A 26289-nucleotide genomic window follows, 5' to 3' on the forward strand; every position below is an offset into this window, starting at 1 on the left:
GGCAGCACATGTGGGTAGGGAAGCAGTTAGAGATCAAGCTGGAGAGGCAGGCTGGGCTGTACTGTGGAGATTTTGCATACCATGCAGAGGAATTGGATTTAATTCTCCAGGCAGTGGAGCTCCATTGAAGGAGGGCCATGTGTGTGCATGTGGTTTTGTGTGTAATTTTTGTTGTTTGCTCATTTGTTTTTATCATGGAAAGACACTGATGAAAGTGGGCTTCAGTCATATTGATATGGCCAGGGGTTGGGGGAGGCAGTGGATTAGCAATGTGTTTTGGGAAAGAAAACAAAAAAACAATAGGACATGGCTACTGCTTTGCTTATGGAATTACACATACCAAATTAACTCCAGATTAGAACATGCATACTTGCCATGTTTTACATTTCTAGTACCAGGGATTTAATTCTTTTTTTTTTAATAAATGAAAAAGTAGAGTTTATTCAGTTTAAGTAGTTTTAGTAAGATCGTATTATTAGTGAGAACTGGGACCAAACAGATTTTCTGACTACAAATAGATATTTCCATTGGAACAGATATACATCTATAAGTATAAAGACATGCATACACATATTTCTTTACTGCTCATAATTCAATGTCAATTAGTCCTTATTAGAATGTGGGATGTATAAACGTAAGAGAATTTTCATGTGAAAATTGACAGATACATTTTTTAATTGTCCTAAAATGGATTTAATTATTTTTCTTTAATGTTATTTTTATGAGAAGTGATATAACTTTATTGATAATGCATACAATAACTCTTTGTTTTGAACATTGTTTGGAAATACAATGTATTTTGCAAGTAACTAAAGCCTAATTTAAATTAAAATTTTAAAATTTCAATCTTTTTAATTGTTATTATTATTATACTTTAAGTTCTGGGATACATGTGGAGAACGTGCAGGTTTATTACATAGGTATACACATGACATGGTAGTTTGCCGCACCCATCAACCTCTCATCTGCATTAGGTGCTGGAAATGATGCAGAAAAATAGGAATGCGTTTACACTGTTGGTGGGAGTGTAAATTAGTTCAACCATTGGGGAAGACAGTGTGGCTATTCCTCCAGGATCTAGAACCAGAAATACCAATTGACCTCACAATCCCATTACTGAGTATATACCCAAAGATTATAAATCATTCTACTATAAAGACACATGCACACACATGTTTATTGCAGCACCATTCCCAATAGCAAAGACTTGGAACCAACCCAAATGCCCATCAGTGATAGACTGGATAAAAAATATGTGGCACATATACTCCATGGAATACTCTGCAGCCATAAAAAAGGATGAGTTCATGTCCTTTGCAGGGACATGGATGAAGCTGGAAGCCATCATCCTCAGCAAACACAGGAACAGAAAACCAAACACCGCATGTTCTCACTCATAAGTGGGAGTTGAACAATCAAAACACATGGATACAGGGAAGGGAACATCACACACTGGGGCCGGTTGAGGGTTGGCGAGCTAGGGAAGGGATAGCATTGGGGGATTTAATTCTTTTTTTTTTTATTGTACTTTAAGTTTTATGGTACATGTGCACAATGTGCAGGTTTGTTACATATGTGTATATGTGCCATGTTGGTGTGCTGCACTCATTAACTCATCATTTAGCATTAGGTATATCTCCTAATGCTGTCCCTCCCCCATCCCCCACCCCACAACAGTCCCCGGAGTGTGATGTTCCCCTTCCTGTGTCCATATGTTCTCATTGTTCAATTCCCACCTATGAGTGAGAACATGTGGTGTCTGGTTTTTCGTCCTTGTGATAGTTTGCCGAGAATGATGGCTTCCAGTTTCCTCCATGTCCCTACAAAGGACATGAACTCTTCATTTTTTATGGCTGCATAGTATTCCATGGTGTATATGTGCCACATTTTCTTAATCCAGTCTATCATTGTTGGACATGTGGGTTGGTTCCAAGTCTTTGCTATTGTGAATAGTGCCTCAACAAACATACGTGTGCATTGTCTTTATAGCAGCGTGATTTATAATCCTTTGGGTGTATACCCAGTAATGGGATGGCTGGGTCAAATGATATTTCTAGTTCTAGATCCCTGAGGAATTGCCACACTGACTTCCACAATGGTTGAACTAGTTTACAGTACCACCAACAGTGTAAAAGTGTTCCTGTCTCTCCAAATCCTCTCCAGCACCTGTTGTTTCCTGACTTCTTAATGATCGCTGTTCTAACTGGTGTGAGATGGTATCTCATTGTGGTTTTGATTTGCATTTCTCTGATGGGCAGTGATGATGAACATTTTTTCATGTGTCTTTTGGCTGCATAAATGTCTTCTTTTGAGAACTGTCTGTTCATATCCTTCACCCACTTTTTGATGGGGTTGTTTGTTTTTTTCTTGTAAATTTATTGGAGTTCATTGTAGATTCTGGATATTAGCCCTTTGTCAGATGTTGCAAAAATTTTCTCCCATTCTGTAGGTTGCCTGTTCACTCTGATGGTAGTTTCTTTTGCTGTGCAGAAGCTCTTTAGTTTAATTAGATCCCATTGGTCAATTTTGGCTTCTGTTGCCATTGCTCTTGGTGTTTTAGACATGAAGTCCTTGCCCCTACCTATGTCCTGAATGGTATTGCCTAGGTTTTCTTCTAGGGTTTTTATGGTTTTAGGTCTAACATGTAAGTCTTTAATCCATCTTGAATTAATTTTTGTATAAGGTGTAAGGAAGGGATCCAGTTTCAGCTTTCTACATATGGCTAGCCAGTTTTCCCAGCACCATTTATTAAATAGGGAATCCTTTCCCCATTGCTTGTTTTTGTCAGGTTTGTCAAAGATTAGATGGTTGTAGATATGCAGCATTATTTCTGAGGGCTCTGTTCTGTTCCATTGATCTATATCTCTGTTTTGGCACCAGTACCATGCTGTTTTTGTTACTGTAGCCTTGTAGTATAGTTTGAAGTCAGGTAGCATGATGCCTCCGGCTTTGTTCTTTTGGCTCAGGATTGACTTGGCGATGTGGGCTCTTTTTTGGTTTCATATGAACTTTAAAGTAGTTTTTTCCAATTCTGTGAAGAAAGTCATTGGTAGCTTGATGGGGATGGTAGTGAATCTATAAATGACCTTGGGCAGTATGGCCATTTTCATGATATTGATTCTTCCTACCCATGAGCATGGAATGTTCTTCCATTTCTTTGTATCCTCTTTTATTTCATTGAGCAGTGGTTTGTAGTTCTCCTTAAAGAGGTCCTTCACAGCCCTTGTAAGTTAGATTCCTAGGTATTTTATTCTCTTTGAAGCAATTGTGAATGGGAGTTCACTCATGATTTGGCTCTCTGTTTATCTGTTATTGGTGTATAAGAATGCTTGTGAATTTTGTACATTGATTTTGTATCCTGAGACTTTGCTGAAGTTGTTTATCAGCTTAAGGAGGTTTTGGACTGAGACAATGGGGTTTTCTAGATATAAAATCTTGTCATCTGCAAACAAGGACAATTTGACTTCCTCTTTTCCTAATTGAATACCCTTTATTTCCTTCTCCTGCCTAATTGCCCTGGCCAAAACTTCCAACACTATGTTGAATAGGAGTGGTGAGAGAGGGCATCCCTGTCTTGTGCCAGTTTTCAAAGGGAATACTTCCAGTTTTTGCCTATTCAGTATGATATTGGCTGTGGGTTTGTCATAGATAGCTCTTAGTATTTTGAGATACGTCCCATCAATACCTAATTTATTGAGAGTTTTTAGCATGAAGCGTTGTTGAATTTTGTCAAAGGCCTTTTCTGCATCTATTGAGATAATCATGTGGTTTTTGTCTTTGGTTCTGTTTATATGCTGGATTACATTTATTGATTTGCATATGTTGAACCAGCCTTGCATCCCAGGGATGAATCCCACTTGATCATGGTGGATAAGCTTTTTGATGTGTTGCTGGATTCAGTTTGCCAGTATTTTATTGAGAATTTTTGCATCGATGTTCATCAAGGATATTGGTCTAAAATTCCCTTTTTTGGTTGTGTCTCTGCCAGGCTTTGGTATCAGGATGATGCTGGCCTCATAAAATGAGTTAGGGAGTATTCCCTCTTTTTCTATTGATTGGAATAGTTTCAGAAGGAATGGTACCAGCTCCTCATTGTACCTCTGGTAGAATTCGGATGTGAATCCATCTGGTCCTGGACTTTTTTTGGTTGGTAAGCTATTGATTATTGCCACAATTTCAGAGCCTGTTATTGGTCTATTCAGAGATTCAACTTCTTCCTGGTTTAGTCTTGGGAGGATGTATGTGTCGAGGAATTTATCCATTTCTTCTAGATTTTCTAGTTTATTTGCGTAGAGGTGTTTGTAGTATTCTCTGATGGTAGTTTGTATTTCTGTGGGATCGGTGGTGATATCCCCTCTATCATTTTTTATTGTGTCTATTTGATTCTTCTCTCTTTTCTTCTTTATTAGTCTTGCTAGTGGTCTATCAATTTTGTTGATCCTTTCATAAAACCAGATCCTGGATTCATTAATTTTATGAAGGGTTTTTTGTGTCTCTATTTCCTTCAGTTCTGCTCTGATTTTAGTTATTTCTGGCCTTCTGCTAGCTTTTGAATGTGTTTGCTCTTGCTTTTCTAGTTCTTTAATTGCAATGCTAGGGTGTCAATTTTGGATTTTTCCTGCTTTCTCTTGTGGGCATTTAGTGCTATCAATTTCCCTCTACACACTGCTTTGAATGCATCCCAGAGATTCTGGTATGTTGTGTCTTTGTTCTCATTGGTTTCAAAGAACATCTTTATTTCTGCCTTCATTTCATTATGTACCCAGTAGTCATTCAGGAGCAGGTTGTTCAGTTTCCATGTAGTTGAGCGGTTTTGAGTGAGTTTCTTAATCCTGAGTTCTAGTTTGATTGCACTGTGGTCTGAGAGACAGTTTGTTATAATTTCTGTTCTTTTACATTTGCTGAGGAGTGCTTTACTTCCAACTATGTGGTCAATTTTGGAATAGGTGTGGTGTGGTGCTGAAAAAAATGTATATTTTGTTGATTTGGGGTGGAGAGTTCTATAGATGTCTATTAGGTCCACTTGGTGCAGAGCTGAGTTCAATTCCTGGGCATCCTTGTTAACTTTCTGTCTCGTTGATCGGTCTAATGTTGACAGTGGGGTGTTAAAGCCTCCCATTATTGTTGTGTCAGAGTCTAAGTCTCTTTGTAGGTCACTCAGGACTTGCTTTATGAATCTGGGTGCTCCTGTATTGGGTGCATATATATTTAGGATAGTTAGCTCTTCTTGTTGAATTGATCCCTTTACTATTATGTAATGGCCTTCTTTGTCTCTTTTGATCTTTGCTGGTTTAAAGTCTGTTTTATCAAAGACTAGGATTGCAACCCCTGCCTTTTTTTGTTTTCCATTTGTTTGGTAGGTCTTCCTCCATCCCTTTATTTTGAGCCTTTGTGTGTCTCTGCACGTGAGATGGGTTTCCTGAATACAGCACACTGATGGGTCTTGAGTCTTTATCCAATTTGCCAGTCTGTGTCTTTTAATTGGAGCATTTAGACCATTTACATTTAAAGTTAATATTGTTATATGTGTATTTGTTCCTGTCATTGTGGTGTTAGCTGGTTATTTTGCTCGTTAGTTCATGCAGTTTCTTTCTAGCCTGGATGGTCTTTACAATTTGGCATGTGGCTGGTACCAGTTGTTTCTTTCCATGTTTAGCGCTTCCTTCAGGAGCTCTTTTAGGGCAGGCCTGGTGGTGACAAAATCTCTCAGCATTTGCTTGTCTGTAAAGTATTTTATTTCTCCTTCACTTATGAAGCTTAGTTTGGCTGGATATGAAATTCTGGGTTGAAAATTCTTTAAGAATATTGAATATTGGCCCCCACTCTCTTCTGGCTTGTAGAGTTTCTGCCAAGAGATCCACTGTTAGTCTGATGGGCTTCCCTTTGTGGGTAACCCAACCTTTCTCTCTGGCTGCCCTTAACATTTTTTCCTTCATTTCAACTTTGGTGAATCTGACCAAATCTGTGAATCTGTGACCAAATTGGTGAATCTGTGTCTTGGAGTTGCTCTTCTCGAGGAGTATCTTTGTGGCATTCTCTGTATTTCCTGAATCTGAATGTTGGCCTGCCTTGCTAGATTGGGGAAGTTCTCCTGGATAACATCCTGCAGAGTGTTTTCCAACTTGGTTCTGTTCTCCCCGTCACTTTCAGGTACACCAATCAGACATAGATTTAGTCTTTTCACATAGTCCCATATTTCTTGGAGGCTTTGTTCATTTCTTTTTATTCTTTATTCTCTAAACTTCCCTTCTCGCTTCATTTCATTCATTTCATCTTCCATCACTGATACCCTTTCTTCCAGTTGATCGCATCGGCTCCTGAGGCTTCTGCATTCTTCACGTAGTTCTCAAGCCTTGGCTTTCAGCTCCATCAGCTCCTTTAAGGACTTCTGTGCATTGGTTATTCTAGTTATCTATTCGTCTAATTTTTTTTCACAGTTTTTAACTTCTTTGCCATTGTTTTGTATTTCCTCCAGTAGCTTGGAGTAGTTTGATCGTCTGAAGCCTTCTTCTCTCAGCTTGTCAAAGTCATTCTCCTTCCAGCTTTGTTCCATTGCTGGTGAGGAGCTGCGTTCCTTTGGAGGAGGAGAGGTGCTCTGCTTTTTAGAGTTTCCAGTTTTTCTTCTCTGTTTTTTCCCCATCTTTGTGGTTTTATCTACTTTTGGTCTTTGCTGATGGTGATGTACAGAAGGGTTTTTGGTGTGGATGTCCTTTCTGTTTGTTAGTTTTCCTTCTAACAGACAGGACCCTCAGCTGCAGGTCTGTTGGAGTTTGCTGGAGGTCCACTTCAGACCGTTTGCCTGGATATCAGCAGCGGTGGCTGCAGAACAGTGGTGGCTGTAGAACAGCGGATCTTGGTGAACCGCAAATGCTGCTGCCTGTTTGTTCCTCTGGAAGTTTTGTCTCAGAGGAGTACCCGGCCGTGTGAGGTGTCAGTCTGCCCCTACTAGGGGGTGCCTCCCAGTTAGGCTGCTCAGGGGTCAAGGACCCACTTGAGGAGACAGTCAGCCCGTTCTCAGATCTCCAGCTGTGGGCTGGGAGAACCACTACTCTCTTCAAAGCTGTCAGACAGGGACATTTAAGTCTGCAGAGGTTACTGCTGTCTTTTTGTTTGTCTGTACCCGGCCCCCAGAGGTGGAGCCTACAGAGGCAGGCAGGCAGGCCTCCTTGAGCTGTGGTGGGCTCCACCCAGTTCTAGCTTCCCAGCTGCTTTGTTTACCTAATCAAGCCTGGGCAATGGCAGGCACCCCTCCCCCAGCCTCGCTGCTGCCTTGCAGTTTGATCTCAGACTGCTGTGCTAGCAGTCAGCGAGACTCCGTGGGCATAGGACCCTCCGAGCCAGGTGCCAGATATAATCTCCTGGTGTGCGGTTTTTTAAGCCCGCTGGAAAAGCGCAGTATTAGCGTGGGAGTGACCCGATTTTCCAGGTGCCGTCTGTCACCCCTTTCTTTGACTAGGAAAGGGAACTCCCTGACCCCCGGCGCTTCTCGAGTGAGGCAATGCCTCACCCTGCTTCGGCTTATTCACTGTGCGCTGCACCCACTGTCCTGCACCCACTGTCTGGCACTCCCTAGTGAGATGAACCCGGTACCTCAGATGGAAATGCAGAAATCACCCATCTTCTGCGTCGCTCACGCTGGGAGCTGTAGACTGGAGCTGTTCCTATTCGGCCGTCTTCGCTCCACCCTCAGGGGATTTAATTCTTTTAAAATTCAATTCTGTTGAAATGTTTACTTCAAGAAGCAATGCGTTTTTGAGAGCTAGTCCTGATATATTCAAATCTTAATGACTTAAGTTGATGGAGCGGACTTCTTTAAATTAGTGATTCCCTAATTTGCCTGACTGTTGGAATTTCCAGGGCATATTAAAAATACAGATTATCCAGACTCTTACCTCTGCAGATGTATTTAGTGGTTCTAAAATGGCACCCAGGAGTCTGGATTTTTCCCAGGGGCCTTGTGTAATTCACATTGATGACCAGGCAAGTTTGGGAAATAGTGCCTTAAGGAGATTTTTCATTAAGCAGTCTTCATTTGAAATGAGGATCATTTATCTTCTAATACCCCATGCTTCCTCTTTCTCCTGCCTTCCTCACCTTCTGTTGTCTTTCAGTTCCTAGAAGCTTTAATTGAATGAAAGTTCCTCATGGATCTGTACCTACTAAAAACCACACTTCTGAAGCTACATGGCCACCAGAAGACATAGCTAGTCTGCCATGTAAAAAAGGAAAGGTGGCATGTGTCCTAAGGGTGCAGGGGTGAGAGGCAGGGAAATGGAGACCCCCACAGCCAGCAGCAGTGGCCCTCATCACAGCCCTCCAGGAGATAGGAAAGGAGGTCAGACGTTGGACAGTAGCCTTTCCTTCCTGCTATAGAACACATTGTTAACACCAGAAAAGCTGATCTCTTCTAGGGGAATGGTGAAAGCTGACTCTACAACTTGTGCTTTTAATTTCAGGATGGCACAGCTTCTAAATGGCATCTAAGTTGCTGATATAAAAATGAAAATTCTGTGTACTTTGATATTAGCAGGCTTTAAATACAAACCAGAGTAAGATTAAATTGTTTCTTAATCAAATCGAATAATTTTCACATTGGCAGTCCATTCGGCATCTGGCTCATGTTTGGGCTAGGCTGAGTAGTCTGTGAAAGTCTGGAGGGAAATACAGAGACTAATCCTCCATAAGCATTAGGCTCAGAAATACCCTGCTTCCCTGTGAAAAGTTTAAATTGATTTGACGCCACCTTCACCAAACCGAGGTTGGTCAACACTTTTCACCACTGCCACTGCACACTTTGACTTCCAATTTTGCTTCCTGTTCTATGAAGATATCCCCTTCCTTCCTTTCTCACATTCTCCCTATGACCTCATCTTCCTTTCATCCACTCTCTCTCATCATTGTCCATCTCTGCTTCCCAAAACCTTATATAGTGCAGAAATTGGCCAATCAGGATTACCATGTGGAAGAGCATCGATTTACTGAATAAGGTAGCTGGCTCCTGGGGGCAGAAAAGTGATTAGACACAGAGATAAAAATCATAATCCCTGCTCTCCTGGACTCACCGTCCAGTGGGGAGACAGACAGATGAACAAATACAACTTGATAACTACAACAATCAAGTGAATTATATAATTTAGACTGGAGAAAGAGAGACCAAATGTTATCATAAGACAGTGTGTCCACTACTTACTCTCTAACAGATTTCCTCATAAACCACTAGGCTTGCCAACTTGTTGCGTAAGAAAATTGGAGGGTCAGGGAGGGGAAATACATATGCCTCTTGGCATTTCATTCCATAAATACATAAATAACGTAATTATTAATGATATCATCATGTTGATTCAATAAGTTTGAAACCCCAAAATTGATAGTAATCTTTAGAAGAAATTGTATATGTGTCTATGCATGTACATGCATAGACATATACATATTGCTTTCTGAAATTTTCAATGACTTTATGCTTCTTCTGAAGCAGTTCGAGTTTAGAATTTGAGACCCCTGGGTCAAAACATCTTCTTGAGTATACTGAAGAACATTTGGATTAATTTCAGACATGTATTTTGGTTTACATAGTGTTTTTTATCCATGGTAACTTATTTACTGTTTAAAAACATACTGAGGACAAACAACAGCAGCAACCCTGAATTGAGTGAAAGTCCTGAGAAGGGCTTTTCCCAATCAGTGCATGTGCGTGTTTACACTAATCTCCTGTCTGAACCTAGGAACTGGCTGAATGAGCTAGCAGATGGTCTGTCTGGCTGTATTATTAATGATAATTTATTTTTATTTGTTTCATTAATTCGTTCATTTATTCATTCATTTATTTTGAGACAGGGTCTTGCTCTTTCACCTGGGCTGGAGTAGGGTGGCAGAATCACAGCTCACTACAGCCTTCGACTCCCAGGCTCAAGCAATCCTCCTGCCTCAGCCTCCTGAGTAGGACTACAGGTGCATGCCACCATGCCCAGCTAAGTTTTAAAAACTTTTTTTTTGTAGAGACAGGGCCTTATTATGTTGCCCAGGCTGGTCTCAAACTCCTGGACTCAAGCGATCCTCCTTCCTTGGCCTCTCAAAGTGCTGAGATTATAGGTTCGAGCCACCACACCTGGCCAGAAATGACATTTTAAAACCAACTATTACCTACACAGATGTTTGATGCTCCCTTGTTGTTTTATTTAAAAATAGGAATGCCTTAGGTTTTTGGCTCATTATGTTTTATCAAAGATATTAAATGCAGTTGTGAATATTTTTGTTTACCCTCATAATAGCCTGAGAATTTAGAATGAATATAATTATTGCTATTTTCACAAGTAAAATTGGAATGAGAAGATAAAACAGTGGAATACAGGTGTAAGTAAGAACAGCAGAGGCAAGCCATCTATAGAATATTAAAATTTCTTGCATGTGTATTACCAACATTTTCTCATGCCTGAAATCCCAGCACTTTGGGAGGCCAAGGAGGGTGAATCACCTGTGGTCAGTAGTTCGAGACTAGCCTGGCCAACATGGTGAAACCCCATGTCTACTAAAAGTACAAAAATTAGCCAGGCGTGGTGGCAGGCACCTATAATCCCAGCTACTCAGAAGGCTGAGGCAGGAGAATTGCTTGAACCTAGGAGGCAGAAGTTGCAGTGAGCCGAGATCACACCATTGCACTCCAGCTTGGGGGAAAAGAGCGAGACTCTGTCTCAAAAAAAAAAAGCAAAAAAACCCCCAAATAAACCAAACCAAACCAAAACAACAACAACAACCAAAAACAACATTTTCTAAGGCAAGCAAACCTACTAAGCTTTATAAGGCCCCCATCCCCCCAAGTATTATCCTTTCCAGGTACCCCAACATTAATGACCGCAACTGGTACTAGCCTTGTGACATATAATCCCAGCACATTGTTGGGCTCTGATGTTTTCTAGGAATTTTTTCTTTACAGCCTTATTGATATTAAGCTCTATTTTCTGAAGACCTGGTTTTTATAAACTGTATATTTTTGCAGTTGAGGGAAAATGATCTCAGGTCAGTCAATCCGCTGTTGACCCACAAATGAAATGAGGTAGGATTATTGTTAAGATGGAGAGGTGTCTGCATCGTCCTACACTTTTTCCCAGCCTCCAGGTGACCATATAATTAAAATATCCTTGATATTTCTACGTAGTTTAAGTTGCTTTTAATTCTAGAAGCCCTCAATCTTTCTCCATTCAATTTAAATGAAAAGGAATTTGAGTATCCAGAACACACTCAGCACTCACAAGCAAAGCAAGAAAAATGGAAACATTATATTCAATGCCCATGTTCTACCCCAGGATGAAATGAGGCATTAATACTGAGAGTTGTGATTCTAAATAAGTCTTAACCTCATGCACATCTTAGTTGTTCAAAAATGTGTCATGTCAGCAAGGTGGTAACAGTGAAGATTTTCTACAATCAAAATAGTATTGTTATGTTCTGTTGTATAAAATAGAAATAAATGTACCACATTGATCAGAAGAATCACACTAGCATATTCTGGCAGCTTAATTTTTTTATTATTATACTTTAAGTTCTAGGGCACATGTGCACAACGTGCAGGTTTGTTATATAGGTATACATCTGCCATGTTGGTTTGCTGCACCCATTTACTCGTCATTTACATTAGGTACTTCTAATGCTATCCCTCCCCTAGCTTCCACGCTAGGACAGGCCCCCGTGTGTGATGTTCCCTGCCCTGTGTCCAAGTGTTCTCATTGTTCAATTCCCACCTATGAGTGAGAACATGTGGTGTTTGGTTTTCTGTCCTTATGATAGTTTGCTCAGAATGATGGTTTCCAGCTTCATCCATGTCCCTGCAAAGGACACAGACTCATCCTTTTTTATGGCTGCATAGTATTCCATGGTGTATACGTGCCACATTTTCTTTCTTTCTTTTGTTTTGTTTTATGGAATAAAAAGTTCGGCCTTTTTACTGCATGAAACTAAAATTGGGAAAGTTGTGCGTGGATGGGGTGGGAGGGGGTTGAGGGGAGCAGGAGATGCCCTCCCCACCAGCTCCTGGATAATGACACCTCACTTCTTGCGTGATTTCTGGCATCTTCCCGCCTGCAATGCCAGCTCTCTCAGCGTCTTGTAGAAGGGGGGATCACACACTCATCGTAGTGCTTGGAGAATAATTGTCATTCTGAAAGGAGTGGAGGAAGTTCCCTCCTAGCTCGCCCTCATCTGGAGGGGTGCCTGGAGGATTGCTAATACTATTTACGTTGTTAGGATAAGTTTTTGGAAGCCATCTATGTCGCCTGACCCTAACAATCCGTTCATGTGGTGTGGCTCCATGCCGCCCATGCTGCCCATCCGACCGTCCGAGCCGGGACCCATCGGGAAGTTGGACCGGCTGCCTCCAGGCGGCACCGGATTAATCATTCTGTAGATGTCGCTGGAATTTGTTGAATCTGAGGGACTGGGCATAGTGGGTGTTCCTGGAGGGCCGCCACCACCAGGGAGTCCCACATAGGTACCAGGTGATGAGGAGGAGTATGGAATTGAGTTAGCACTGTTAGGATTGGGCCAGGGTCTGCCGGCTCCCGGGCCCATGTTAATCCCGGGCGTGGGGGGCCGAGGGAATTGCGTGGTGGTCTCATGCCGCTGCCGTAATTCTGTGGGCTGGGACCCGTGGGCCCCATGCCTCGGGGAGGGTTCATTCTCTGCATTGATCCTCCCATGTGGGGGTGGCCTTGTTGTCGTGCGGGATCCATGGAATTGGGCAGCAATGGCTGTGTCCCAGGAACTCCTCCCGGAGGCTGGTTTCCCATTCTGATCGGGGGGCTGGGGCCGCCTGCGTATCGCGGTGACAAAAAAGGCTGACTGTGGGGTCCCATCATGCTGCTAGGATTGTGAGGTGCAGGCTGTGCGTGCGGCGAGGGCAGTGACCCCGGAGGACCCTGAAAGAAACCTGGCGGGACTCGGCCTCCAGGCATCCCATCCTTGGGGGAATGTTGCCAAGCACGGGGCTTGGGGCAGCTGCTCCACTATAATCATGAAAGGCTTTTGCTTCACTTGAATGTTCACAAGTATCTCTCCTTTTAGGAGCTGCACAGTAAAGGTCCCAAAATACACACCACCACGAGTGCAAAAACCCAGGCGGTTCTCCCAACGTGATGTTTTTTCCCAGCGAATCTCCGATAAGAAGGTCTGTGCAGATTTCTGTGCTCCTACCTGCAGTAAATATTCGTAGACGTATAAAGCTAACTTTTCCCCAGCCTGCCCGTCCGAAGGCACCAAGGAGCCTTTGCCTTTGGCAAACATGGTTTGCAGGGAAGAGGGCGCCCAGCCTCCCCACAGCCGCCACCGCTCCGGCTCTCCCGAGCTGTCCCTCGCTCCCGGCCCCCTCCCAGGCGCTCCCTCCCTCTCTCGCTGGCTGGCGCTCTCCTAGCAGCGCTCCCCTCCCTCCCGAGCAGGCGCTGGCTCCGCGCTCTTTCCAGCTGTCAAAGCATCAGGCCCGGCCGCGGCCCCATCGCCCTGGAACTCCTCCCGCGCCGGCTTGGCCTGGGGTGCCGCCGCCGCCTCCCGCAAGGCCGCCCGCTCTCCGCTAGCTCGCGTGCTCGCCCGGTTCCGCTTGCGCGGCCCTCTGCGCCCCCAGCACCGCTGCCGCCGCCGCCGCCGCTGGTCTCATGTGTCACATTTTCTTAATCCAGTCTATGGCTGATGGATATTTGGGTTGGTTCCAAGTTTTTGCTATTGTGAATAGTGCCGCAATAAACATACGTGTGCATGTGTCTTTATAGTAGCATGATTTATAATCCTTTGGGTATATACCCAGTAATGGAATCGCTGCGTCAAATGGTATTTCTAGTTCTAGATCCTTGAGGAATCGCCACACTGTCTTCCACAATGGTTGAACTAGTTTACACTCCCACCAACAGTGTAAAAGCGTTCCTATGTCAAGCAATGGCAACAAAAGCCAAAATAGACAAATGGGATCTAATTAAACTAAAGAGCTTCTGCACAGCAAAAGAAACTACCGTCAGAGTGAACAGGCAACCTACAGAATGGGAGAACATTTTTGCAATCTACCCATCTGACAAAAGGCTAATATCCAGAATCTACAAATAACTCAAACAAATTTACAAGAAAAAAACAAACAACCCCATCAAAAAGTGGGCAAAGGATATGAACAGACACTTCTCAAAAGAAGACATTTATGCAGCCAACAGACACACGAAAAAATGCTCACCATCACTGGCCATCAGAGAAATGCAAATCAAAACCACAATGAGATACCATCACACAGCAGCTAGAATGGCAGCTTAATTTTTAAAACGCTATATCAATAATTTAACCACATAGATCTGTCAGTTAGAATAAATGTTACATATTTAATTGACAATAATTTTTTGCTCTCTTAGAGACAGGTAGATAGACTTTGGGTTCATCAAATGGTTCTTTTTTTTTTTTTTTTTTTTTGAGATGGAGTCTTGCTCTGTCACCAGGCTGGTGTGCAGTGGTGCTATCTTGGCTGATTACAACCTCCGAACCCTGGGTTCAAGCGATTCTCCTGCTTCAGCCTCTCAAGTAGCTGGGATTACAGGCGCGTGCCACCACACCCAGCTAATTTTTGTATTTTTAGTAGAGACGGGGTTTCACCGTGTTGACCAGGATAGTCTCGATTTCCTGACCTCGAGATCCACCCGCCTCGGCCTCCCAAAGTGCTGGGATTACAGGTGTGAGCCACTCCGCCAGGCCAGTTCTGACATATTTTTAGAAAGATTAGGCAAATGCTATGGTAACTCAGTTATTCATGCTACATGTCATATTATAAGTAGGAGAATTCAATATTCATGATTTTGAAGCAATTTCAGAGTACTATAATCACCACACTTGACAGACTTCAGAATTCATTGGAAATCTCTGGAAATAATTAGCAAGTTATTAGCACAGATTCCAAACAGACCTTCAAAATGCATTACATAGATTTGCTAAAAGAGATTGTCAGTCTGCCAAAAGTAGTCACTTTGGTTTGATTTGCATTGAACGAAATTTTTTTAATGTAAAGCTAAACTCTTCAGGATCACTGCACTGGGTTTCTATAGGACAACACTGAACGGGGCTGCCACTGAAACACCTTGGATGAGAGCCTCAAACTCCCTGAACACAGCTTCCAGCACACTACTGGGAGAATGATTGGGACTCAAAAATATGTGCAATGAATGTACTTACGAGCTTGTTGGAAAGGAAGTAAAGAGGTTGTATGTAATTACCGCAAATTAGCACTACTACAGATAAAGTAATAATATTGATAAAGTAATTGATAAAGTAATAGTAGTGCTAAAGTCATACTAATCAAATAGTACTAATAGCCCTATACTAGTAGTAATAATAAAGTGGTATTGCTATTGATTCTATTGGTCTGTCTACCTACCTATCTCTCTAGATGGGAGGGCATAGGATGTGGCTGATGAGACTGGGCTTAGCAGTGGAGAGCAAAGAGCTCATGCATGCTTTGAACAGGTACGCACAAAAACTTGGTATCGTGTGACTGTTCTGAATTCCAGAACCAGGCTAAAAGGTGGAACTTTTGTTTGACTATTTGTGTGTCACATTTTCCTTTTGGTCTATTGTCTAACATATGCTGCTAGAATTCTTTTTACTCTGACTACCTTTTAGGTGGTTAGATGACGCTGTTATTAACGAGATCACACCCAAGCTGATCAGCGATCCACCCAATTCTTGCACCTACAGCAAGGCCTTGGGAGAAATGGTGGTGCAGCAGGAGAGCAGAAACCTAACCATCGCCATCATAAGGCCCTCCACTGTGGGAGCAACGTGGCACGACCCTTTCCCAGTAAGCCCACTCACCTGGATTCTGTGTTTTGCTTCCAAATTAAAATTCTTCTAGCCCAATTACTTTCTGATGTCGTTTCTCCCCCTCCTCCTCCTTCTCTTCCTTCTTCTTCTTCTTTCTTCCTCTTCGTCTTCTTACTCTTCCCCTTCCCCTCCTCCTCCTTCTCTTCCTCCTCCTCAGGATGTATAGCTAAGTGCAGCCAATCAAGTATGAACCCATTATACTAGGGCAAAATTCCACTTTGGGATCAGGATTTACCCAGCATGCAGCTTCTCTGGCAGTTACCCTGACTGTCCTAGAGTTGAATGGAGATCTTAAATTAGCTTCTAATTACTCTAGCCTCAAAGTTCCCATGGGTGATGGTTTCATATCTTGGCTTTCCCACTGTAGTTTAAACATACCGAATGTTCTTAATGGTCACATTGGTAGTATTGCAACTGCCAGGGTAAACAAGGGTTACAAAGTGCACAGAAGGATCTCAGCTTGGGAATACTGTTTTTTCTAACCTCAGTATAGCGCTATGTCCTTTTGAAAGTACTTTGAATTATACTATCTTCTTTTTTTTTATTATACTTTAAGTTCTAGGGTACATGTGCACAACGCGCAGGTTTGTTACATATGTATACATGTGCCGTGTTGGTTTGCTGCACCCATTAACTCGTCATTTACATTAGGTATTTCTCCTAATGCTATCCCTCCCCCATCCCCGCACCCCATGACAGGCCCTGGTGTGTGATGTTCCCCGCCTTGTGTCCAAGTGTTCTCATTGTTCACTTCCCAACTATAAGTGAAAACATGCAGTGTTTGGTTTTCTGTCCTTGCAGTAGTTTGCTCAGAATGATGGTTTCCAGTTTCATCCATGTCGCTACAAAGGATATGAACTCATCCTTTTTTATGGCTGCATAGTTCTCCATGGTGTATATGTGCCACATATTCTTAATCCAGTCTATCATTGATAGAGATTTGAGTTGGTTCCAGGTCGTTGCTATTGTGAATAGTGCCGCAATAAACATACGTGTGCATGTGTCTTTATAGTAGCATGATTTATAATCCTTTGGGTATATACCCACTAATGGGATCGCTGGATCAAATGGTATTTCTAGTTCTAGATCCTTGAGGAATCACCACACTGTCCTCTACAGTGATTGAACTAGTTTACACACATACCAACAGTGTAAAAGTGTTCCTATTTCTCCACATCCTCTCCAGCACCTGTTGTTTCCTGACTTTTTAATGATCGCCATTCAAACTGGTGTGAGATAGAATTATACCATCTTCTTTAAAGCAAGTCTGTGAAGCTTTGGGGGCAGATAAATTCCAACTCCACCACTTACTGGCAATGCAAAATTTTTGAGTTGTCCCTTCCATAAAACAGGAGAGATACTATTTTGGAGAGCTGGTTTTAATGAGACAATGTATGAGGAGTGCTCAGTCTCTAGCAAAAGGCAGGTCCTTACTACAAGGCTCATGGATATTAATCCCTTCATCTTCTCCTCCCACCTCTCTCCTTTCCCATTATACACACACATTTTGACTTTTACACTATAAGGTAAAGAGACATAATAAGGTCAGCTGGATGGCTTAGGGTTTAGGAAACAAACTCAAAAAGACATTTCCCTCTAACTGTTCTTAAACATAATCTTCCCTGTAACATCTTTAAGCAAGTCAACACACACACAGACATACACACACACACTACATATATACACACACACACACACACACATATATATATATATATACGTATCTGGCATGGACTCTATAGCTGGTCAAAAATGTCAAGAAATGGGCCATTACTACCAATCATGTCTCCAGTGTTCTCCTAAGGAGGCTAAAGTCAGGACTGAAGTGGAGAAGTATGGTTGGTGAATTGCTTAGCAGATCATGATATAAGAACAAGGTTCAATGTAGCCCTTAAGATGTCATAAAACACCACAAAACCATTCCTGACTCCTGCTATGAACAACAATCCTGGCCAAATTTTAATTCTTGCACAAAGTGCAGAAAATAGCCAATGCTTTGCCATTGATCTTTGGGATCTTAATAAGACTGAATTAGATAGTTCTATTGGCTGGAGTCTCAGTGCTCTTGTTTGAAATTTATTAAGATGAGACTGCAGATGTTCCAAAGATACAACAATCTTCTGAAATGTGTAACCAATGGAAATCTTCTTTCTTTTAGGGTTGGGTTGATAATCTAAATGGACCTAGCAGACTCATTATTGGGGTATGTTTAAGGGTGAAGAAATAACTCTCTGAAATGTAGTGGAGGAATAGTAATAAAATTCTTAGTGCTGGCTTAGCTTCATTGATCCCCAAACATAAATGTTACTTTACTAACAATTGAAGCATATTATTTCAATTATGCTAATTGTAATATAGAGACGGGAAGAAATTATTTTTATTCTTCGAGGATTTTTATCAGAAAAACCAAGGTAATGTACTATCAATTACCATTTAGGAATTCTTTAAAAAACGTTTTTAAATTAAAAATATTAGTCTTAATTGAGTGTAGATAATAGAAACCCCATAATTATCTTATTTTTATTAGATACCCTCTCAAAGTAGTTTTACATTATTTTATTCTTTTGTAGTTTATAATATAATAAATGTGTCACAAACAATATGTACAACAGACTAATAAATGGTTCTGTTTAGCTAAGTCTACTCTAGTCTATATCATGAAAGTGTTAGGTCTAAATTTCTAAACATTATAAACAACAATTTTTTGAAGTGCTCTGATTTTCCTAACAATACAATACTCCTGACTCTCTTAAGTTTACACATGTAAATGAGAAGGAACTATATATGAAAATATCATACCTCTTCTGTAGCTATTAGAATTTTTCAGCTGAGATTTTACATCATCACCAATTTAGTGTCACTCCTTTGCTCTGCAACCTTCAGCTCTCAATATATAGTTAACACTTTTATTTTCTGGAGATTTTTAGACTTTAAAGAACTCATTCAAGATTGTTTAAGAAACAAAGCACGGGATGAATTGAAGACTTTCATTTTAAAAGTAAGTGCAGCAAAATTATGAAGGTTAAGCCTGATGAATGTGAAAGGCAGACAGCACCAAATGCTGGTGATGCTGGTAGGAATGCAAATGTTACACCACTTACGAAGACAGTTGGTCAGCTTTGTACAAAACTAAGCAAACTCTTATCATATAATCTAGCATTAATGCTTCTTAGTATTTACCTAAAGAAACTGAAAACTTGTCCACACAAAAACCTGCACAATAATGTTTATAGCAGCTTAATTCATACTTGCCAAACTTGGAAGCCAACAAGATGTCCTTCATTAGGTAAATGGATAAACTGTAATACATCCAAATAATTAAATATTATTCAGCATTAAAAAGAAATGACCTATCAAGCCATAAAAAGACATAAAGGAATCTCAAATACATGTTTCTGAGTGAAGCCAATCAGGAAATGCTACATACTGTATGACTCCAGCTACATGACATTCTGGGAAAGGCAAAACTATGGAGACAGTTAAAAAAAAATCAGTGGTTGCCAGGAGTTATGGGGGACAGAGGGATGAGCAGATGGAGTACAGAGGAATTTTAGGGCAGTGAAACTCTTCTGTATAATACTATAATTATGGATATTATGTTCAGATTTTTAAATAAATAAAACTGAAATTTAAAATAGAATAAGAGGGAATCAGGTTGATTTGTTTCAACTGAAATTCATGATCACAAAGCTCATGTCTTTATGCTTCCCAGAAAAAAATATTCCCTGCTCCATTCACTCTCATCCTTTCCCAGAGTAACAGTTCATATTTATTTTCTCTCCTTCCCATCTTCACTCTTTGCTGATGACTTTATTTTCTATTTCACTTGTTAAAAAAAGTGGTCATTTGACAAGAATTTCAAAATCTCCAGTCTCTACATCTGCTCATCTTTATATATCTATACCTACATTCTGTTATCTCTCCTTTTCATATGGGTGAACTGTCTTTGCTTCTAAATAATGTCCACCCCTCTTACTGTGACTGGGTGCTGTGTCTTGTTGTATTAGGATTCTCTAGAGGGACAGGACTAATAGGATAAATGTATATATAAAATGGGTTATTAAAGAGTGTTGACTCGCACAATCACAAGGTGAAGTTGCACGATAGGCTGTCTGCAAGCCGAGGAGGAAGAAAGCCAGTCTGAGTCCCCAAATCCCAAAAGTAGGGAAGCCACCCGTGCAGCCTTCAGTCTGTGGCCGAAGGCCTGAGAGCCCCTGGCAAACCCTTGGTGTAGGTCCAAGAGTCCAAAAGCTGAAAGAACTTGGAGTTTGACGTTTGAGGGCAGGAAGCAACCAGCACGGGAGAAAGGTGGAGCCAGTCGAGCCCTTCCATATTCCTTGCCTGCTTTTATCCTAGATGCGCTGGCAGCTGATTAGAGGGTGACCACCCAGACTGAGGGTGGGTCTGCATCTCCCAGTTCACTGACTCAACTGTTAATCTCCTTTGGTGACACCCTCACAGACACACCCAGGAACAATACTTTGCATCCTTCAATCCAATCAAGGTGACACTCAGTATTAATCATCACACCTGTTATCTACTCATGCCTGTCATTCCAGCAATTTTCTTGCTTCTTTTTCTGCATCTGAAATTTTAATTTCTCCACCAAATTCTTCACATCAAAAAACAAAAAAATGAAGTTATTTCATTTAACCTGAAAAAAACCAAAAACTCATAAAGAGCTAATGAATAAATTTATCTCAAACATTTGATAACTTTAATTATAACTTTAATATTCACAGCTTATATTTATCAATAGATTGTCTTAGGAAAAGAAAAAGACTTCCCATAAACTAGAAGAAAATGTAAAATATAACCAACATATAAACAGCAATGTGTTAAAGAATAATATATAAAGAATAATACAAATAACACAATTTAATGAACAAAGGAGATAGACATTATACAAAATATGAAAACATGAATAGACAATATATAATGCCTAATATTGGTAATCAGGGAAATGCTATTAAACATAGCATAGCATTGTGTGTGTGGATGTGTGGATGTAAATGGCAGTAAAAGGTAAAAAGGGAAGGTGGTAAAAAGGGAGATGGTCTAATATTTTCAACATTTTTTAATTTTTGTTTTCTTTTGTGTTTTATTTATATATTTTTGGCAGCAAAATTGTGTTTACTAAAAAAAAATCTGGACTATGAACACACTTCACTGCTTTGAAGAACTCCAAGCCAAATAAAAAGACCAATCAATATTAAAAGCAGTATAACTTCTTACTTTTTAAAAAATACATAAAAAGAATCAAATGCAACAGTGTAGGAAGACAATCACCCCCATGTCAGAAGTCACAACTTCTTCCAAATAAAGAGTATGACCATCTGCCATAGTGAATCAATATTTATTTCAGGACATGCCATGTCAAAATAAAACAGAGTCAACCCTTGCCTTTAGCAATTATATTGTATTATAAAAGCACTTTATAACTCCATCCCATCTTTAAGTGTAAGTTACTGGTATGTGGGCTAATGATTATCTGTAAGCATTTCTCTATTCAGATCCATAATCCAAGTGCTCTCTGAATATTACAAGGTGACAATAAGTGGGAAGTGGAGGAGGAAGAGGAAAGAGAGGGGACTAAGGTTCTCCCAGTTTAAGGTTTTGTTGCAATGAGGGGATGAGGAAGTATGAAGATACTTTTGTTGTCTTTTCATCTTTATGCTGTGTTAAGTAACGTTTACAACATAAATTCAGCAGGCTTTTCCTGACCTGTAACTCGAAGTTTTCTTCCTGCAAACAATGTATTTACAAATGTGTTTATTAGCTTACACAGCAATCTCACAATAACTAGTGAAGATTAAAAGGGCACACTCCTAGTGTATTTGTTTGCAGTGTTTTAAGGGAAATACATATTGCCATGGTGAAGCTCTAAATAGATTCAACGAAACATCTAAAAATTGAAAGTTGTTAAAAAAAAGCAAAGAAATATCACCAAAGAAAAAAGATTAATCGTAGCTTAAATATAAAACTAAATCATTAGTTAATTAAACTATACAGATCTCATACAAACCAAAACCAGCCTGAAAGACCCAACCTTAAAAAAATGCTAAAAAATAAGGCATAAATCTGCATAATATTGAGTTTTATTTCCATTCTCTCCTTTCCCTCTGCTATGTATGCTTTACCTGATCTGCCTCTAGGGGCTTACAAGAAAATGGTTTCCGCTTTCCATCTTCAATTTGACCTCAAATGTCCTGAGCAAAGTTTTTGCTATTCTGCTGAGGGTTCTCTTGCTGGTAAGCTTTAGATATCGTTATTTCTGCTAATTCAGTAGTTTTGATCGTAGTGCCAAATTTAAATTCTTCCACTGGTTCTTCTGGAAGGAATTAAACTTTTACGGTGTCTTGCCTGCATAGTATTATTTTTTTAAAAAAGAAAACCCAAGCAAAATCTATTGCTTAAAGAGGTTTCTTATTTTTTAAACAAACAGAATAACTCTTGACAATTTTAAAACCTTGGGAGAAATAGTTCATTAGAACTTCATTATCTTACCATGAAGAATTAAATACTAAAAACCTGTTCTGAAGCACTTGGTTAATTTTCTCTCCCAGAGTCTAATAAAGCACATGTGAAAGGACCATTCGTTTTAGTCAGAAATACATTTTATGTTCTGCTACTTATAAGTACTCAGTATGTTCTTTAGGACTCATTTTGAAGATGCACCAGGAGGCTTTTCTCATTCAAGCACTGCCTACCGTGATCGCTGAATTCTGACCTCAAAGAAGATCTAAGTAATTTATATCAGTGCTCAAGAATAATTCTGGACATCTTGGTCCACAGCCTACAGCAAGTGGTATCTGTAAAATTAAAGGATAATTCCAGTGGGCTTGGTCGGACTGCTGCTTTGCCATCTCCTGTTTGTTTTGAGGAAGTGGGGGGAGGCTAGGTAAGAACACGGAAATAGGGAACGGGGTAAGGGAGAGGTGAGAAAAGCAAGGAGAGATAAAGCAGGCTGTGAACATACTGCTCGTTAACCAAGCCATACTCATACTGTTGAGATTTCCATCATTTTGAAGTACATTATCATAACATTAAAAAAGAAAAAAAGTTAAGAAAATATAAATAATGAAGACGCTGACTTTTTTTGTGCTTGTGAAGCTAATAGATCATCTCCATGAGACAGGGAGCAATGATGAATTGCAAAACGTTATTAATGAAGGGAAAAGGTTCAAGCCAATATTCACACTGCAGTCAATGAAAGAGTAAGGGGGCTTCTGAGGAAGGGTTGAAGATGACATGGGAGAGTAGCAGGAACAACCCCCTTCGCTGACTGGTTGCTCCTGAGGCTTTTCCAGTTTTATGTCACTCATGTCTTCTCTGCTTCTGTCCTGTGTGCTTTCCATTCCCGGCGAAGCTGCTGCTACACGTCGAAAGAGCTGCTTTACATTGTATCCAGCTTTTGCCCTAGTTTCAATAAACCTAACATTCAGCCCTTTGGCTTTCCTCTCTCCCTCCTCAATTGACACTTGCCTCTTGTCAGCAAGATCTGTTCTATTTCCTACTAGCGTGATGATAACATCACTTCCTCTTTCTGTTCTGACATCATCAATCCACTTTGTAGTTTGCTGGAATGAGTTAACATTTGTGATATCGTAAACTACTACAGCTGCAGCAGAATCACGGATGTACCTGGGAATGAGGCTACGGAGACGTTCCTGACCCGCCGTATCCCACAGCCGAAGCCCGATTGTTCCATCCTCCAAGTACATAGTTTTTGATAAAAAGTCAATGCCAATTGTTGCCTGATAGGTGTTGTCAAAACTGTCATACATGAATCTGGTGATCAAAGATGTCTTTGCAACGCTTTGCTCCCCCAGGAACACCAGCTTGAATTTCCTCAGCGGATTCCCGAGGTCTCCGCCCGCGGACATGGTGGAACTAGACGAGCTGTCGCCGCCTCAGCCCAGAGACCTCCCGGACCGATGCTGCTCCAGCCGGCTGACGAAAAAGGCGAGCGGAAGGGCGGGCGCCGAGCTCTCTGCGCCCCTGCAAGGGCCGGTGGAGGAGCCCGGCTGGAGGGCAGCAGGACTCTCCACAGACTGGCAGCCGCCGCCGCCTCCCGGCAGAGTAGCCTAGCACCGAGCGAGGCCCGCGGCTGGGAAGGGAAGGAGAGCGGTGTCGGCAGGAGCCAGGGGTGTGCTTTGGCTTCCCAAGGCTAGGGCCGTTCCCTCCTTCCGCACCCGGCTCAGAGACCTGCGGGAGAGAGACGGAGGGTGGCGGAGCCCGAACCGCAGACGTATCTGGGACCTCTCACGCGCGGCGCCTCGGCTTCCACAATCGCCGCCGCCGCCGCAGCCCAACCTGCTGAGTGCGCGAGCCTCTGGCGCGGGGCGAGCCAGGGCGCCTCAACACATTTTTTAAATACACAAAACATATGTACTAAAAACAATGGGGCGGTGAAAACAAAATATTGCAAACTAGAAAAAAGACAAAATTGACATTGTAAAGACTATATTATGTATTATTAAATATATATTAAACAGAAATTTTATAAAATTTAGCGTCCCTATCTCCCAGTCTCTGTGAGAGGTCAGAAACCTAACTTTCCTAAGCCACAATTAAGCAAACACATCTGGCCTAATCACATGGACCAACCTGTCTCCTAACATCATGCAGGAAGTTTCAGGAGCTCCTGCAAAACTCTCCCGCCTTGCATTTGAACAGATATGTCAACTGATACAATTACACAAGAATTGTATCAAGATATTAGACTGAATCTCACAATCACACTCAGCCTGATTATTAACTCTTCTCCTGCATCTTGGTCACCTAAATGTATCTGCATTTTCTATGAAGTGAATAGCTTAGAAATGTATGTCGTCCATGTATTATAGTGTAAGTTATTGTAATATAGAAATATGGACTTTCTTTAACTCCCATTTTCTGCCTAGGAAATACCAATTTTTTTTAGTATGGCAAGTGTTTCCAAGCATTGAGAAGTGGAGAGTGTAGGATATCCACTGCAGAATGAGGTCTGCTTGTCATCCTCTTAGTCTCCACTGCTATCCCTCCCTCATCTCTCTCTGTTTCATTGATGAGTATAGAAGATCAGTCACTTTTATATGAAATGAAAATTGATGAAACTAAGGTGTTGATTTGATTATCCAACCAACCATTTATTGAGTGTTCATTATAAGTCAAATTGTGTTCTGGAGAACAGCTCAGGAAATGAATGTTTGACATCAATGTACATAACAGAAATACGAACATACCATTAAAAACTCAGACCTCTTATGACAATCCAGATTCTCATGTAAGTTTTGTGAAGCTCTTTCAAGATGAGAATGTAACAATTCAAAAAAAATTATTTAAACAAGTCATTCTTGAGACAGAAAAATGGAATTAGAAGATCATATATGGCTACTTCACTAGCTGAAATCTTAAGTACTGTTTTTAGTCAATTGACAGCCATATAATTCTTAGTTTTATATACTGATATTCACCAGAAATTAAAAACTTTAAAAAATATTTCTGTCTCATTCTACTAATTTTAAAATTTCATTTATTTGGTTATATTTCTTCATTTTACCTGGCCTTGAATACTTCTTTCCTGCCCAGCATTAAGTTTAATTAATGTCTAATTTGTTTACTTGGTTTAGTTACTTTTGACCATGCTTGGTACACTTCTTGTGGAGCAGGCATGTAGAAATGTTTACAGGTTTATGGTCCTCACTCTTCCAAATCCCTAATGGCGGCACCCAACAGACACATACCACAATGTAAACACATACACACACACACCTGCACACCCATACTCACCCACCTACACACAGACACACACCCATACTCACCCACCTACACCTAGACACACCTACAGTCACCCACCCACACCCAGACTCACCCACACACACCTGTAGTCCCCAGCTACTCCCAAGGCTGAGGCGAGAGATGCTTGAATCTGGGAGGCAGAGGTTGCGGTGAGCCAAGATCATGCCTCTACACTCCAGCCTGCGTGACAGAGCAAAACCCTGTCTCCAAAAAAAAAAAAAAAAAAAAAATTAGACAGTTGTGGTAGCCCATGCCTGTATTCTCAGCTACTTGGGGGAGCTGAGTTGGGGGGATCACTTGAGCCCGGGAAGTTGAGGCTACAGTGAGCTGTGGTCATGCCACTGCACTCCAGCCTGGGTGACAAAGTGAGATCCCTTCTCTACAAAGAAAAAAATAAATAAAGAAGTCATCCACCATGGGCACTGAGTCTGATAACCACATACTTTCCTCAGCATAAATCTCCCAGTAGAGTTGCTTTTAGAAAATAGAAGTCATCCCAGCGCAGTGGCTCATGCTGTAATCCCAGCACTTTGGGAAGCCAAGGTGGGAGAATTGCTCGAGTTGGAGACCATCCTGGGCAACGTAGTGAGACCCCATCTCTATATACAATTTTAAAAAGTGGCTCCCTCACCCACAGCTGAGTTTTAACCCCATCCTCCCACTCCCCACCCCTCA

General features: G+C 41.2%; 2 protein-coding genes and 1 pseudogene across 2 annotated transcripts in view; 1 reads left to right on the forward strand and 2 right to left on the reverse strand.

Moving 5' to 3' along the window:
• Nucleotides 1-23794, forward strand: part of LOC117979370 (putative inactive fatty acyl-CoA reductase 2-like protein) — a 77280-nt gene extending 53486 nt beyond the window's left edge. The window contains exon 5 of the mRNA XM_063595375.1: nt 23664-23794. The gene's annotated coding sequence lies outside the window, so the exon portion shown is untranslated. The remainder of the gene's footprint in view (nt 1-23663) is intronic.
• LOC117979369 (single-stranded DNA-binding protein 3-like) lies at nt 11983-13711 on the reverse strand (annotated as a pseudogene).
• On the reverse strand, nt 22900-23717 carry LOC129397342 (ras-related protein Rab-6C). The gene has a single exon (XM_055109412.2). It carries the CDS (start codon nt 23715-23717, stop codon nt 22953-22955), a length of 765 nt encoding a protein of 254 aa, XP_054965387.1. The 3' UTR covers nt 22900-22952.
• Nucleotides 23795-26289: the final 2495 nt, after the last annotated feature.

The sequence above is a fragment of the Pan paniscus genome, chromosome 13, assembly GCF_029289425.2.
Source record: "Pan paniscus chromosome 13, NHGRI_mPanPan1-v2.0_pri, whole genome shotgun sequence".
Lineage (NCBI taxonomy): Eukaryota > Metazoa > Chordata > Mammalia > Primates > Hominidae > Pan > Pan paniscus.